This window comes from Xiphophorus hellerii, chromosome 5 (assembly GCF_003331165.1).
Source record: "Xiphophorus hellerii strain 12219 chromosome 5, Xiphophorus_hellerii-4.1, whole genome shotgun sequence".
NCBI classification, from domain to species: Eukaryota; Metazoa; Chordata; class Actinopteri; order Cyprinodontiformes; family Poeciliidae; genus Xiphophorus; species Xiphophorus hellerii.
In genome coordinates, this window is record NC_045676.1 from 7,774,039 (window position 1) to 7,789,155 (window position 15,117).

Genomic DNA, 15,117 nt, shown 5'->3' on the forward strand with positions numbered 1-15,117 from the left:
GGGGCAGTCTAGCTTTACTCTGGTCAGGGCTGCAGCTAACAATTATTTTAGTTATTATTTTTATACGATATTAGAAAAACACTAACAGATCCAAAAAAACCAAATGGTTAAATTCCTTTTTTACATAAGAAAATATAAATCTTATTGTCTAAAAAGCAATAACGCAGCGTTCTTTTAGTAAACGATTCATCATTTGTAGCAAAGGATGCATCTGCAGCTTAAAAAATACTTCAACATGGGGAAAGCTCACGGCTTTCTGGTGGTCTAAACATCAATGCAGTGAATCGATTACTGAATTAGTTGACGATTATTTCAATAATCAATTCATCACCACTAATCCGATGAATCGTTTCAGCCGTGGTTCTATAAAGCTGGACAAATTCTTGGTCACTTTGTTTGACCATCACCTTAAAACGGAATTTAAACCATAGAAATGGTAAACACATGAAATTTAAGTTTCTCCTTTGTGCATTTTGGATTATCTATGTTGGTAAGCAGGACTGAACGCTTTTTGCCGCCTGCAGGTACCTGTGTAAGCTATCCGACCAGGAGCTGCGCCAAAGTGCCGCCCGCAACATGGCCGACCTGATGTGGAGCACGGTGAAGGAGCCGCTGGACAGCGCGCTGTGCTTCGACAAGGAGAGCCTGGACCTCGCCTTCAAATACTTCATGTCTCCCACTCTCACCATGCGGTTAGCCGGACTCAGCCAAATCACGGTGAGTCACTCAGCTAGCAAGCAAGAGATCCGACACACACTCACATGCGGGGTCCGACTCAGGAAGGCCACAAGCCTGACAAAGACACGATCCCATCAAAAGACCGAAGTAAAAACACAAAGAGAGACACAGAGTAATTGATTTTCTTTGTACTTTATGGTAATTAATATTCAATCCAGTAAAATAAAGTCTACTGGCATCATCCGCCATGACGGACAAATGGAAGAAAACTGATTGCCTGATTGAAAAAATCATGACTTTTTCCACTACAATATAATCTATGGTGGAGCAATAAAAAGAAAAATCCTGATGCAAAGTAATTAGATGCTCCAGGACTTTAGCCATGGGACTTTCATCCATATTTTTATGAATACGCGATTTACTTAGAAATACACTAATCAGAGATTTTGCAGCTAATTTACCACCGCTGGTTTACACTGCAAAAACATAAAATCTTACCAAGTATTTTTGGCTTGTCTCTAGTGTCAATATCTTAGTTTTGTCTTATTCCAAGTATATTACCTTTTACGTAACATTGGAACAAGGTAAAGAGCTTTTTTAAGTCAGTAATTTTGTAATATCGATTAGAAAAAGCATTAATTCCACTGGCAGATTATTTCACTTATGGGAAAAATTTCTTCTTATTAGTGAAATAATCTATTTACAATAAGAACCAACAATGATGGAGAAAGTTTGAATAGTTAGTATAGAGCAAGACAAGCTTATTTATTTTTTAGGGTTCATTCAAAAGATGATCCAAAGAAGGAAAGACGGAAAATAAAGCATTGCATATAAAAACAATGTTTAAATACACAAAGTAAAGGCATTGAAGAAGCAAATATTTCAAGCAGTTCTTTTGTTGGACTCGTGTATTATAATGAAGTAACATTATCTTATTTTTAAAATGTAATTTTGATTGACATGTTCGTCTATAGTATGTGATGTAATGCAGCATATAGTTTGGTACAAAGTGATTCTGTCAGCAGAAAGTTTTATTTTATGAACTCCAGGACTAATTTGTTATCATGTCTGATTCTCCTCAGAACCAGCTCCACACATTTAACGATGTGTGCAACAACGAGTCGCTGGTGTCTGACACAGAAACGTAAGTCGGCCATAACACCTAGACTACCTGATCACAGGAAGTATCCATGATGATGCCTCCTCATCAACATGGTTTTTGTTTTTCCCTGGATGGTGTTATTGTGTTTTGCTCCATTGGAAGTCATTCAGAAAGTCGATCTTCATCTTTATAGGTCCATAGCAAAGGAGCTAGCGGACTGGCTAATCCACAACAACGTGGTGGAGCACATATTTGGACCCAATTTGCACATTGAGGTCAGTCGTATATATTAAGCTCCTCCCATATGTAAACAGTTGCCTGATAATTATATTTCTCCTTTTTATCCTTCGTGGGTTTTCTGTTCTCTGGTTGCATTCTCCCAAGTGCTGCACATGTCTCCATTTGTTTTCCAGATCATTAAGCAGTGCCAAGTGATCCTGAACTTCTTGGCTGCGGAGGGCAGGCTCAGCACGCAGCATATAGACTGTATCTGGGCTGCAGCTCAGGTAGGAAAAAACTGATTCTCACAGCTGTCAGCTGCAGGCAGCCCTCAGGTTGCCTGCAGCTTCTTAGTAGCGCAGTAGTAGTGCTGTGTGTCTGTGGATTATTTAAATCACAGGTGTCAAACTCCAGGCCTGGAGGGCCACTGCCCTGCAACTTTTAGATGTGCCTCTGCTGCACCACACCTGAATAGAATAATTAGGTCATTAAGGCTCTGGAGAACTGATCTACACAATGAGGAGGTAATTAAGCCATTTCATTCCAGTGTTTTGTATCTGTGGCACATCTAAAAACTGCAGGACAGCGGCCCTTGTTTGACACCCCTGATTTAAATGTAGATTTATTTTCTCTATGACTGAAATAAGGTTGCAGCTAACAATTATGTTCGCAATCAGTTATTCAATTAATTGAGTAATTGGATTATAAAAAGGTGCATTCTGCAGACTTTTCATGGAACCACATAAGCTTTTTTTTATATAAATCATTGAAAATATCTTAAAAATGCAAATAAACAAATAATTCAATAACTTTTTCTAAAAAAGAAAATAAAAATTGTATTGAATACAATGCAACAACTTGGCAAAGAATGCATCTGCAGCTAAATAAATACATTTCTGCTTCACTTACTATCAATACAATGTAGGGCTAATCTGTTGATTAATGTTTTTTATTAATAACTGCATAGCAAAATATGCTTAGTAGGATAATTTCACAGAATTTGTACCAGGTAAAACTAAAACTGTGACACTTGAGGATTTCTGTATAGAACAAATTTTTTTACAGACAAAGAAGGTTTTTCCATATAAAATGCAAAATGTTTAGATTTTTTGGCAGTTTTGACCTAGTTACTTCTTCTTCGAGTGTTTTTTTTTCAGCCAACATATTTTAGAGTCTGTTTACTCCTGTTAACGATGAATTGATTCCCAATTTAGTTGATTATTATTTCAGCAATCAATTATCACGATTAATCATTTACACTCAATCATATTTTACAGCTTTCTTTTTTGTGCTTTCAGTTGAAACACTGCAGCCGCTACATCCATGACCTTTTCCCGTCGTTAATAAAAAACCTGGACCCAGTGCCTCTCCGTCACGTCCTGAACTTGGTGTCAGGCCTGCATCCCAGCGCCCACACGGAGCAGGTACTCCACAGGCATAAATGCACTCTGTAAGCTGCATCAAACTGCTTTAAAACTGTAAAATCCTGATGCGTTCCTGTCCTCCCCCAGACGTTATACCTGGCCTCCATGTTGATAAAGGCTTTGTGGAACAACGCTCTTGCAGCCAAGGCCCAGCTCTCCAAACAGAGCTCGTTTGCTTCGCTGCTGAACACCAACCTTCCCATGGGGAACAAGAAAGGTCAGTCTGGATCCTTGTCTTCAAACAGCGATGATTCATTGGAAAAATATTCTCCTCTCTTTAACCTTTTACATTTTGCCACATTACCACAAATTCCAATGCATCTTAATGAGATTTTATGTGGTGGACCAACGCAAAGTAGTGCTTAATTGTGAGGTGAAAGTAAAGAGGTGCATGTTTTTCTGAATTGTAGCTCAAAATTAAATCCAGCGCAGCCACTTGTCGTCAGAACTGGCTTAATTGTTGTTGTTTTATTTACAACTGGTTTTGATCTGTAGACCCTCAAGCTAATGCAGTACATCACAGTGCAATAAAAACAAATGATCAGGTTTCTTCCATCAAAAAATGAGAATAATTATGGTTTTTCTTTTTTTTTTCTCCATCTTTTAAAAACATATCGGTTACATATTTAAACAGAAGAACAAAACATATAAAACAAAAGTTTACCACAATACAATCAATACATACAAAATACAGAATGAATAAAAGAATTGCATGAATTTTTAGATGAAGTCAAACTTTGTGTTATTTAATGTCTGTATAGATACTGCTGTTGTTTGTTAGACGAAGTTCACACAGGAGGGAAATGTGACCTGCACCCACATTTTTCATGGCAGTTTGATCTTTTCACCCCACAAAAAGTCTGATCTGAGCCACTTCCTTATGTGGAACAAAATCAAATTTGTACATGATCATTTTTATAGCGACTGCAGTCCAACTGGTCGTGTTGTATTTCACCCAACCTTTACCTCGGTGATGTCAGACATTGATCATAATTCTGTGCCAGAAGTAGCCAGATATAGTAATCAGGATGGAAACTAAAGGAAAATTACAATTATGAAATCATGAAAAAGCGTTTTATTGTCATATGATATTAAAAGTTGTGATAACTATTTATTGCTCCTTTTTAAGGTAATTGTGTAGCTGTGACTGCAGGGCACATAAATCAAACCCCTAAAAACACAAATACTGCTTTGGAAAAAACATTTTTTTAGGACAACAGTCTCAGTAAGAAGTGTGATTTGTATCACTAAACTACACATAGTAGCTGCATTTGATCATATTTTCAAATGTATTGATATCTTTGAGCAAACAAACAATTCTGACAATACAGACCATTTTGAGGGATTTTAAATATGAAGAAATTTAACACGATAAACTATGAATGTCCACCCCTATGAACCGCAACACAAAAAACTAAAATTTCAACAAAAATATAAATTGAGCATCAAGATCTGCTGGGTGGGGCTTGAAATGAGAAACTTCTGAGTGGTTTTAAAAAGTAATGGTGAAGTTTAGGAATTGAAAATGTGAATATTTTGTTAAGGATGTAATGTAAGCATCTTTAACAAGCTTTAAGGATGGTTTTCCATTTAAGGGAAAACCATAAAATCAAATTCAGAGTAAATGACTATTTCAGTTTTATATTTTATTTAAAATATGATAGAAGCATAAAATCACACACATGAACAAGGAATGCAAAAGACATATTTTTGTACTACAATAATCTTAACATACTGTAAAAAGCAAGGATGGTTATTGCTGACCTTTAAGTTTGACCAAATCCAGTTTGTTTGTAAACATTTTTTTCTAATTTAAGTTGGTTTCTGTGTTTTCAGGTTCTCCGGCTGCCAGTCCAGACAGCAGCGATAACAGCGACACGCAGCACAGCGGCGGCAGCGACATGGAGATGGACGATCAGATGATGGTGCCCAGCAACAAGAGGAGCCAGCAGCGGCTCTCAGATACTGAGGTGAGCTGCTAAACATGTTACATTAACAATTAATTTAGTAATTGATTATTTTGTCGATTGTTCTGGCGATTAATCAGATAGAAAATTAGCATATTCTGCAGATTTAATTTAAGTCAACCACCTTAATAATAGAAATACATTAAAAGATTCAAATAAACAAAGAAATAAATTCTTCTTTTGATTGAGAAAATATTCATTCTATTGCCTAAAATGCAATAACAGTTTCCTTGAGTGTATGTTTGATAATTTGTAGCAAATTCTAACATCAACATGTTTGAATAGAATATCAATACAGTGAACGGTTAATCTTTTTTTTAATTAATAATTGGACCTCTACAGGTGCATAATAGGAGATTATTTGAACCGGATGAAGCTAAAACAATACAAAAATGTTTATATTTTGTGTACAATTTTGGTTTAATTACTATTTTTGAGTCTGTATGCTCCAATTCGGCCTGTCACCATAAAAATCTTAGCTTGACAATAAATTGTCCCAAAATTATTGCGATAAATAATAAAACATTTTTTGAGATTTTAATATATTGATAATGGAATAATAATGGAAGTTTAGAGACTAGTAAACTTTAATTTTGTAGAAGACAAATTAAAGTTTTGTACTCACAAACTTTTAAAAATATATATAACAAAATATTATTTATATTTTAAATAACAACAATAAATAAAACTGAAATAAAAAACACAACAGAAATCATAAGTAAAATGAATTGTGAAGATTCTGAAAAAAGAAATGTGTATAAAAAAAATTAGTCAGCGATTATTTGAATGATTGATTCATCACGATTAATTGTTTCCGCCCTAAATTTAACTTTCTTTCACTGAAACAGAAAAGCTCTGAGGTGTTTCCATAGTAACGGGATGTTTCTGTCGTTTGTCCAGGAGTCGATGCAGGGAAGCTCCGACGAGACGGCCAACAGCGTGGAGGAGGGCAGCAGCGGCCCCGGCAGCAGCAGCGGGCGCAGCGAGGCCTCCAGCAACGAAGCCGCCTCCAGCCGCGCCAGCCAATCAGCCGGCAGCCCCGGCAGCGAGCTGCACTCTGACGACATGGCCGACAGCGAGGCCCTGAAGGAGGAGGAGGAAGACGAAGAGGAGGACGACGAGGAGGATGAGGACGATGATGAGGAGGACGACGACGAAGGGAACGCGTCCAACGCCGAGGACGGGCAGCAGAAGGAGGGGCACACGGAGACGAGGAAGAGGAAGGCTGGGGAGGCGCTCGGCGAGGGGTCGGGTCATGGCGTGGGCTCCATCGGGTCAGGGGGAGGAGCCAAAACCAAAGTCCTCCAGTTCAGCCCGGAGACGTCCGCTGCTATGGTAACGGCGGCATCGACTTCTTTAGAGGGCCGGATGCGGCTGCTGGATGCTTGCTCTTCGTCGTCATCGGCGCGGGCCGAGGCGATGGAGCCCCAGCAGCCGGAGGACATCAGCCCCTCTCAGATGGGCCAGGGGCCCCAGGAGCCGCCCTGCCTGCCCAGGCCGGGGGACTTCCTGGGAGGGGCCATGAGCAGCGAGCTGTTCAACTGCCGCCGGTTCATCGGCCCGCAGCACCACCACCACCATCACCACCACCACCACGAAGGGTAAGAGTTTCTGTTTCTTATTCAAAACTACAAATAAATAAACATTTATTACTCTCTAAACTTGCTAATTATTAAGATAATTCTATTATCTTAATATATTACGGTCTCAAAAGCAACATTATCGTTTATCGCAATAATTTTGGGACAATTTATCATCAAGCTAAATTTGCTTCTTATTCTAAACTGAGCTTCTGGGTTTATTTGTATTTTTAAATTATTATTATTAATAATTTTCTCATATGGATCTATTTATGTATTTAATAAAGTTGATGATGCTAAGTGCTTAACGTCCTTGAAAATGCTTCAATCTCAATTGAAAAGTGCTTGAATTACTTATAAAACCCTTGAAAGTGCTTATTTTTCAATTTGCACAGTTTTGTAATAAATCTTAATCTAATGTTTGCTTAAAATCCAAAATTTGGAAAACATTATTTTAGGGCTGGTATTGATACTTTTCTTGTTTTAAATATCTGAAAAACTACCAAGCTGATGGTGTGACCTGTCCTCTTTTATCAACGGTTTTCACTCCACACTCCGTTGTTTTGTTTTTTATTTTTAAGCAGTGATGGGGCACAGTAGTAAAACCTGAAACTGCTGCTGTGGCCAATTACTCAAGTGGTTGTTGCTAGGCAACCAAAGAGTGTTGCTGAAGTTCAGTTGAAACCACATGTTTTCATAATAAAAAGACACGCAGCTTTTTCCGCTGTCTGAAGTTTTAGGTAAGGTAGAATCACCAGAATGGTTTATATTTTTTAAATGCCAGAAAGCTTGACAAAAGCGTATTTTAGATATTTTTTTGAACTTTCTTCGTAGGGTTGGGCGATATGGACTTAGTACTCATCACTTTTATGTCGTGATAAAACTATTTAATACTTTTTTATACACTGCTCTTGAAAAAAGGCTCATTGTAATATGTTTCTCTACAACATCAGCCACATAAAAAAAGTGAGATTTATGTCACTGAGCTATTTTTTAAATTTATTGACATTTATTGATACTTTAATTGAACAAACAGTGGAGAAAATCCCAACAATACCGACAGTTTTAGGGGTTTTAAACATTAACTGAAATTTTTTTGTGATGTCAATAATAAATCTAATTTCTTTATCATGATAAACAATATAAATGCTCACTTATGTCTCTGTTTGTTAAAGGATTTAATTTGAAGGTTCATTTAGCATAATTTGTTTGGATTGTTTCAATGTAATGAATATTTTTTTATTCCTTATGGCACAAAAACGTATTGATCTGCGTAATTGAAATTAAAGTTGTCTTATAGTTTATGATATAAAGCACTTTGAGCTGACACATCGCTGAATTGTGCTATAAAAATAAAATTTCATTGGATTTTTTTTTATGTGTTAGACCAGTCAGGTGATAGGATGTTATATTTTTGTTTACCCTGCCCCTGTTATATTATCACATTTAATGTTAATAATGGAAATATCTTTAGTGAATTGAAACTGTCTACTTTTGTTCATTTTTGTTGTTACTCTCAAAGTGCAGTGCTGGAAAAGTTTGAAAACGTAGTGGTAAATTCTTGAAAAGTTTTATTGCTGCCCATTATAACCGAGTTACTTTAAGATTCTCTCTTTCTTGTAATTTCCCTTTGGGATCAATAAAGTATGATTGATTCTTCCACCAGTCCCATGGTGGAGGACATGCTGAGCGCTGATGACGTCAGCTGCAGCAGCTCCCAGGTCAGCGCCAAGTCAGAGAAAAACATGGCTGACTTTGACGGCGAGGAGTCGGGCTGCGAGGAGGAGCTGGTCCAGATCAACTCCCACGCTGAGCTCAGCTCCCACCTGCAGCAGCATCTTCCCAACCTGGCCTCCATCTACCATGAACACCTGGTGCAAGGTGAGGCCTGCTGAATGAAACGGTTTATCCAGCTGCAAACCTACCAGAATTAAAGGTTTGGTTCTCTCTGTGTAATTCTGCAGGTCCAGCTGTTCATAAACATCAGTACTCCAGTCACGCTGTGACCGACATCAACCTTGACAATGTTTGTAAGAAGGGGAATACGCTGCTCTGGGATTTGGTGCAGGATGAAGACGCAGTACGTATTTTCATTTTCTCAGAAACAAAGAGCAGGATTGACATTCTGAGATGATGCTCCTGGTTTGAAAAAAATGTTATCATTAATTCATCCTGGTAGGGCTTTTTAGCTGGTTTTTAACCTTAAAAAACCAGATCAAGAGATATTTGATCCAATAAGACTTTATTGATTGAACTGGGATTAATTCTCTGAACAAAATTACAAGACCATACTGCTCAAATGCCACATTTGGGTCATTGAGAGGACTCCTCTGGTTTGACAAAAAGCAAAATGAAACAGCCTGCAGCTTGTTTGTTTTGAGGAATTATTCGGTTGTTCTAATTTTTTTCACATCTATTCAGATTCATCTCTCTGAGGGTCTGATTAATGAAGCGGAGAAGCTGCTGTGTTCTCTGGTCTGCTGGTTCACCGACAGACAGATCCGAATGCGCTTCATCGAGGGTTGCCTTGACAACTTGGCCCATCATCGGTAAGCGCGACTCAAACTCACGTAATGCAATACTTCTTTTTTACCCAATATACGTGATGAAACTTGTGCTTTTAAATTAGACATCAGTAATTTTGCTGTTTCTGTCTTTAGCAGTTAGGTAAAACAAAACATCTTCCCCTGAACTCTTCCAAAGTTTATTCACTGTTTGTCCCTGGTGGATTATTTAACTCCATCTTCTTCATTCCTCTCAGGTCCGTTGTGGTTTCCTTGCGCTTACTTCCTAAACTTTTTGGCACTTTCCAGCAGTTTGGCTCCAGTTACGACACCCACTGGATTACTATGTAAGCAACAGAGCCTTTATTCAGGTGCTATGGCAGCTGAATAATAGCAGCACAATAATAAGCTTTTTCTTAACACATGTTGTTTGGTTTAACCAACATTTGTTTGGTGTTGGTTTGCTTTTTTCATCAAAGTCCAGCAATATAAAGGTTAAAATATGCAGCTACTTTACTGTTTTGCAAATTGACTCATCTTTTGATAAGATTAGAGATGTAAACATCTTTAGTCTTCCTGCCTGGAGCCTGTGCTGATGTAGTTGTTGTGTCTGTTAGGTGGGCTGAGAAGGAGCTGCACATGATGAAGCTGTTCTTCGACAACCTGCAACACTACATCCAAGAAGTCCGAGAACACCGACACAAGTTTGCTCTGTGAGTCTGCCGGGGGTGATTCCCCCAAACCGGACCGGGTTTGATTAGCAAAACATACCTCTTTGTTTTTAGGAGTTCCTCTTAACTTTAACTTAAACTTCAGAGGGTTTTACATTTAGGTAAGAAAAACTGGTTTGATCCAGAACAGCCCAGAACTATCTTTGATTTCATAAATATTTGAAGTTAATTTACCATTTATTATTTAAATTTTGTTGTCAAAATAGATTCACCTGGATTGGTGACTGAAACTGGACAATATTCAGGGCCTGTATTCACAAACATGATGTCCAGGCATCCTTAAAAAAAGCCTTAAAAATGTCTTAAATTCATTAATCACAGCTCTTAAACGGTGTTGTGGAACCGACTATTTAATCTTATTCAATGTAGTTTTCCTTTTTCTTTTTTTTCTATTGTTTGGTGGTACTTTACTGTTAGACAAAACTTTGAGTCATGCGCAGGCATCTTCAGTGCATTTTGTGATTTGAGGAGTTTACAGCTACTGGCAACTAGCTGCTAATATACCCTCGCTAACTAGCAAGTATCTTTAGTTACTTGCTAGTTACTTGCCCATAATATGCAAGAGCAAATTAATTTTATTTACTTGCAGTTTTCTTTTTTACATATCTGTACTGATACTGGTCTTATATTCCATTCCAAATGGTCATAAAAGGATCTTAAAAAGTCTTAAATTAGAGTTGATAGAGCTAAGATCTTAGCCCAAAAATTCCTGCCATGGAGTCGTAGCTTAAGAGTGATTCAGTTCACTGCTGAGAGTAACTTTAAGCGAGGAATCAACAGTATTTCCTAGCTTAGTGTGAAGACGTGCTTGACCCCGTTGCTAGGTGTGATGCTGACTTCTAGGGACTGTGATTGGTTGATGCACTAAACAAAATAATTTTGTATTTATTTATTTATTTATTTCAAACAGGTAAAAAAAAAAAAAGAGAACAAGCAATCAGACAGAGAAAAACATGCACATACATAACCAAAAACAAAATAATTTGTTTACTATCATTCCTATAATAAGACACACACACACACACACAAACACACACCCACACACACACACACACACACACACACACAAAACAAATACACCCCCAGTAATCAGTTGGTAGAAATTTACCAGTCATTGAATCTAATCTGGATTAAGAAAAGCGTCACGATGATGAAGCTATCCAAAATTGAATTAATTGCCACACAGCATGAACGTGTTTGATTATTTTCATCCTCATTATTTTGGTTCTCCTCTTTACCCCTAGCATTTATTATGGGTCCTCTTAATTCCTAAAATGCTTTGCGAGAAACTTTTATCTTACCGAAGTAATATTCTAAGAATGTTATAACAACGTCACTTTTAGTCTCAGGATTCTTTGAGAATATGGATCCAGATCTTTTTCCAGCTAATGAACACAAAATAGGATGAAGCTTTTAAAAAGAAACCATATTTTTGCGACATAACTGAGCTTATCTGCAGCCTTTTAAAGCTGCGAAACTCTTTAGTTATGCTAGCCTCAGATGTTGAAATGTGTTGTGTTAGTTGTTTAATCAAGTCTCCTGATGCTAACATAAATTGCTCCTTTTCTTCTTGTGCGATTGCAGGTACAGCCACAGTGCAGAGGTGCAGGTTCGCCTGCAGTTCCTCACCTGCGTCTTCTCAACGCTGGGATCACCAGACCACTTCAGTAAGGCTTTTGTTTGTGTTTTAATTAGACTAATCATTCGTTTTCATACAATAAATGTTTAGCTTTTTTAGCTGTAGGTGCAGAATAGGAACATTTTGGAACATGGGAACATTGTAAAATGAAAGGCTTGTAGGATTTTGGTTTTTGTTGTTTTGAAAGCAATAATCATGTTAGATACATCATAAGTCTCTGTATTTAGTTTCTCATCATAATCCAGTAATAGAGGAAAAGTATTGAAATCCATTTAATTGTTAATTTTTTCATTTAAAACCAAAAGTTTCTGACTATGTTCCCGTCTCAATGGGATTTTATATGGTTAGACCATTAAAAAGACGTACATAATTGTGAATTGGAAGTTAAAAATGCGTCACTTTTAACATTTTTCTTTACAAATAAAAGTATGGAACATATTTCTATTCACCGTTGTGAGTTAAGTTTTTGTAGAAACATCTTTACTGCATTATGAGTCTCTTGGAAAATGTCGCTGACAGCATCTATGTTTATCTTTTCAAATAAGATAAATCTCAGACAAACTGGGTGAAGATCATCTGTAAATTGCATTTTTGATTCCTTGCCACAGATTCTCAACTAGATTTCAGTCCGGACTTTAACACAGAAATATGCTATGATCTAAACCACTGATTCCTAGATCTAGCTCTATGTTTAGAGTCGTCTTCTTGATGGAAAGAAAATTTCTCCCCAAGTTCCTAATCTTTGTCCTGGATGTTACATTTTGGTCTTATTTGCCCAAATTATCTTCATTCACGTTTTCTGTTTCCACTAAATGACTTGTGGCAAACCCCAAACAGGAGCCTTCCTTCCCACCATGCATTTCACACTACTTTGTGTTAACGCAGAACACAAAATCCACAAAATGAACTTTATAAGTTTGTGGTTTTGAAGTTGGAAAATGTGATAAACTTGAATGAATACTTTTTTTTTGTATATATATATTTATTCAGAATGTATCTCCATACAAAATCTACATCCAAAGTACAATATTATTCTTTTTTTTCTTTTTTTTTTTTTCCCTTGTGGAAATCCCCCCCCCCCCCCCCCCCCCCCCCCAAAAAAAAATAAAAAAAAATAAAAATAATTCAAAAATAAAACCCACCCACCCCACCCGCTCTCTCCATGTAACAACACATGTAGTAGTATTACATTTAGCACTACCCACACTTTTGATAGGCCAGAGTAAAGAGAAGAGGATACAACAAAAATATTAAAAGAATTGAAACAAGGCAGCAAAGATCAATACAGATCAGTCTCTCAGGTCTATTCTGGTTAAAATGTCCAGGAAGGGAGTCCATATCCGGTCAAACTTAGCCAATGTCCCACGTATTGAATGGAGAATTTTTTCAGGAGTGCAGTATGACAACAGTTCGTTGATCCAATGTTTCTGGTTTGGAGGCTCCATAGATTTCCAATTTTTAAGTATACATTTTTTTGCTGCAGATGATGCTAACAAAACAAAGTGTTTCTTGCAAGAATTTAATTCCAAGGACATAATATCTCCAAGTATCCAAATCCTGGGGTCAGGATCTAAAGAAAGTCCACAAACTGCTGATGTTACCAGAATTACATTATCCCAGTAGGTTTGCAAGTGTACACAATTCCAAAGCATATGAAGAAGATCCCCTACAGACGTCTTACATCTCTGGCATTTGTCAGTGATACTGGCATTCAGCTTATTCAACCTATATGGGGTATAATATATGCGGTGAAAAATATTAAATTGAATTTGTCTGTGTTTTGTTGATGTTAATATTGTTTGAGATGAATTTAGTAATCTGCTCCAGCTTTTGTCATCATAGTTGCAGTTTAAGTCCAACTCCCATTTCGATTTTTTCGAATACTTGTCATAAGCTGGTGAATAGTCAAGAACAATTTTGTAAATACAAGAAATAAGTCCTTTTGTAGTAGTACGTTTAGGATCTAATAAACATGATTCAAGCAAGGTTTCCTCTGGTTTACTTGGGAATATCTCTAATGTTTGGCTCTTAATCCAATGTCTAATCTGCAAATATTTGAAATAATTGTGCCTATGCAAGTCATAAAATTCAGATAATTGATCGAAGCTGGCAAAGACATTATTAGTATAAAGGTCGCCTACTGATCTAATGCCTTTTCTAACCCAAGTTTGTAGTATACCATCTGTTATAGGTTGGGGAATGTTGGGGTTATCTTTAAGTGGTGTGTTAACCAACAATTTTATGTTTAGGTTTAAGAGAGCGTGTAACTGAAGCCATGCGTTGTAGGTAGCTAAAATTAAAGAATTTGATGTAATTGTAGAAAGTTGCTTTTTTGAACTCAAGAAGGGAATGGTTGCTAATGACATGGATTTCAACTCTTGTTGCTCTATCGAGATCCACCTCACATCATTGCCATTTGAATAAATCCACATCCATAAAATACGGAACTGGGAGGTTAGGTAATACATTCTGAAATTTGGAAGATTTAATCCACCTTTAGCATAGGGAGCCTGTAAAGTAAGAAGCTTAACTCTTGGGACCTTCTTCCGCCATAAAAATAGAGATATTGCTTTATCTAAATCTTTAAAAAAATGTCATTGGGACTTTTAAGGGGACACATTGAAATAAGTAAATAAATTTAGGTAATATAGACATTTTAATTGAGTTAACTCTGCCAATCAAAGATAGTGGGAGATCCATCCATCGTTCCAGCTCTGTCTTGGTTTTATTAATTAATGATGTGTAATTCTTTCGGTAAATTTGATCATACGAGGAACTAATATTAATGCCAAGGTATGTAAAGCCATCCATGCACCATTTAAATGAACCAGGCAGTAATTGTGCCTCCTGTTCTGTCATATTAAGTGAAAACGCTTCACTTTTGGAGTAATTGATTTTGTAGCCAGAAACTGCACTGTATGTCCCAAGGCATGCCAGTAAAGATGGAAAGGACTTAAATGGCTGAGATATAAATACTAACAAATCGTCTGCATACAACGCAAGTTTATGTTCTTCTGTACCTACTTTTATACCTGTAATTGATAAGTCAGAACGGATAGCAATCGCTAATGGTTCTATAGCAATGGAAAATAGGCTAGGAGAACTTGGGCAGCCCTGTCTACAGCCTCGGGAGAGCGAGAAGGCGTCCGACAGAACCCCATTGGTCAAAATCTGTGATCTAGGGCTATTAAAGAGTGTTCTTACATATCTAATAAAGGTTTCACCAAAATTCATAGCTCTCAGGGTCTCAAAAAGAAAATCAGGTTCAATTCT

General features: G+C 37.2%; 1 protein-coding gene across 5 annotated transcripts in view; it reads left to right on the top strand.

Annotated features, from left to right (window-relative positions):
• usp34 (ubiquitin specific peptidase 34) overlaps window positions 1-15,117 on the top strand; it is a 71,684-nt gene that overhangs the window by 15,959 nt on the left and 40,608 nt on the right. For all 5 annotated transcript variants that reach the window (XM_032562152.1, XM_032562150.1, XM_032562153.1 and 2 more), the window contains exons 7-20: window positions 525-717; window positions 1,761-1,822; window positions 1,974-2,055; window positions 2,194-2,286; window positions 3,298-3,423; window positions 3,511-3,640; window positions 5,260-5,393; window positions 6,291-6,991; window positions 8,637-8,851; window positions 8,935-9,050; window positions 9,392-9,519; window positions 9,732-9,821; window positions 10,092-10,187; window positions 11,790-11,872. In XM_032562152.1, coding sequence (XP_032418043.1) covers window positions 525-717; window positions 1,761-1,822; window positions 1,974-2,055; window positions 2,194-2,286; window positions 3,298-3,423; window positions 3,511-3,640; window positions 5,260-5,393; window positions 6,291-6,991; window positions 8,637-8,851; window positions 8,935-9,050; window positions 9,392-9,519; window positions 9,732-9,821; window positions 10,092-10,187; window positions 11,790-11,872 — 2,249 coding nt within the window. The remainder of the gene's footprint in view (window positions 1-524; window positions 718-1,760; window positions 1,823-1,973; window positions 2,056-2,193; window positions 2,287-3,297; window positions 3,424-3,510; window positions 3,641-5,259; window positions 5,394-6,290; window positions 6,992-8,636; window positions 8,852-8,934; window positions 9,051-9,391; window positions 9,520-9,731; window positions 9,822-10,091; window positions 10,188-11,789; window positions 11,873-15,117) is intronic.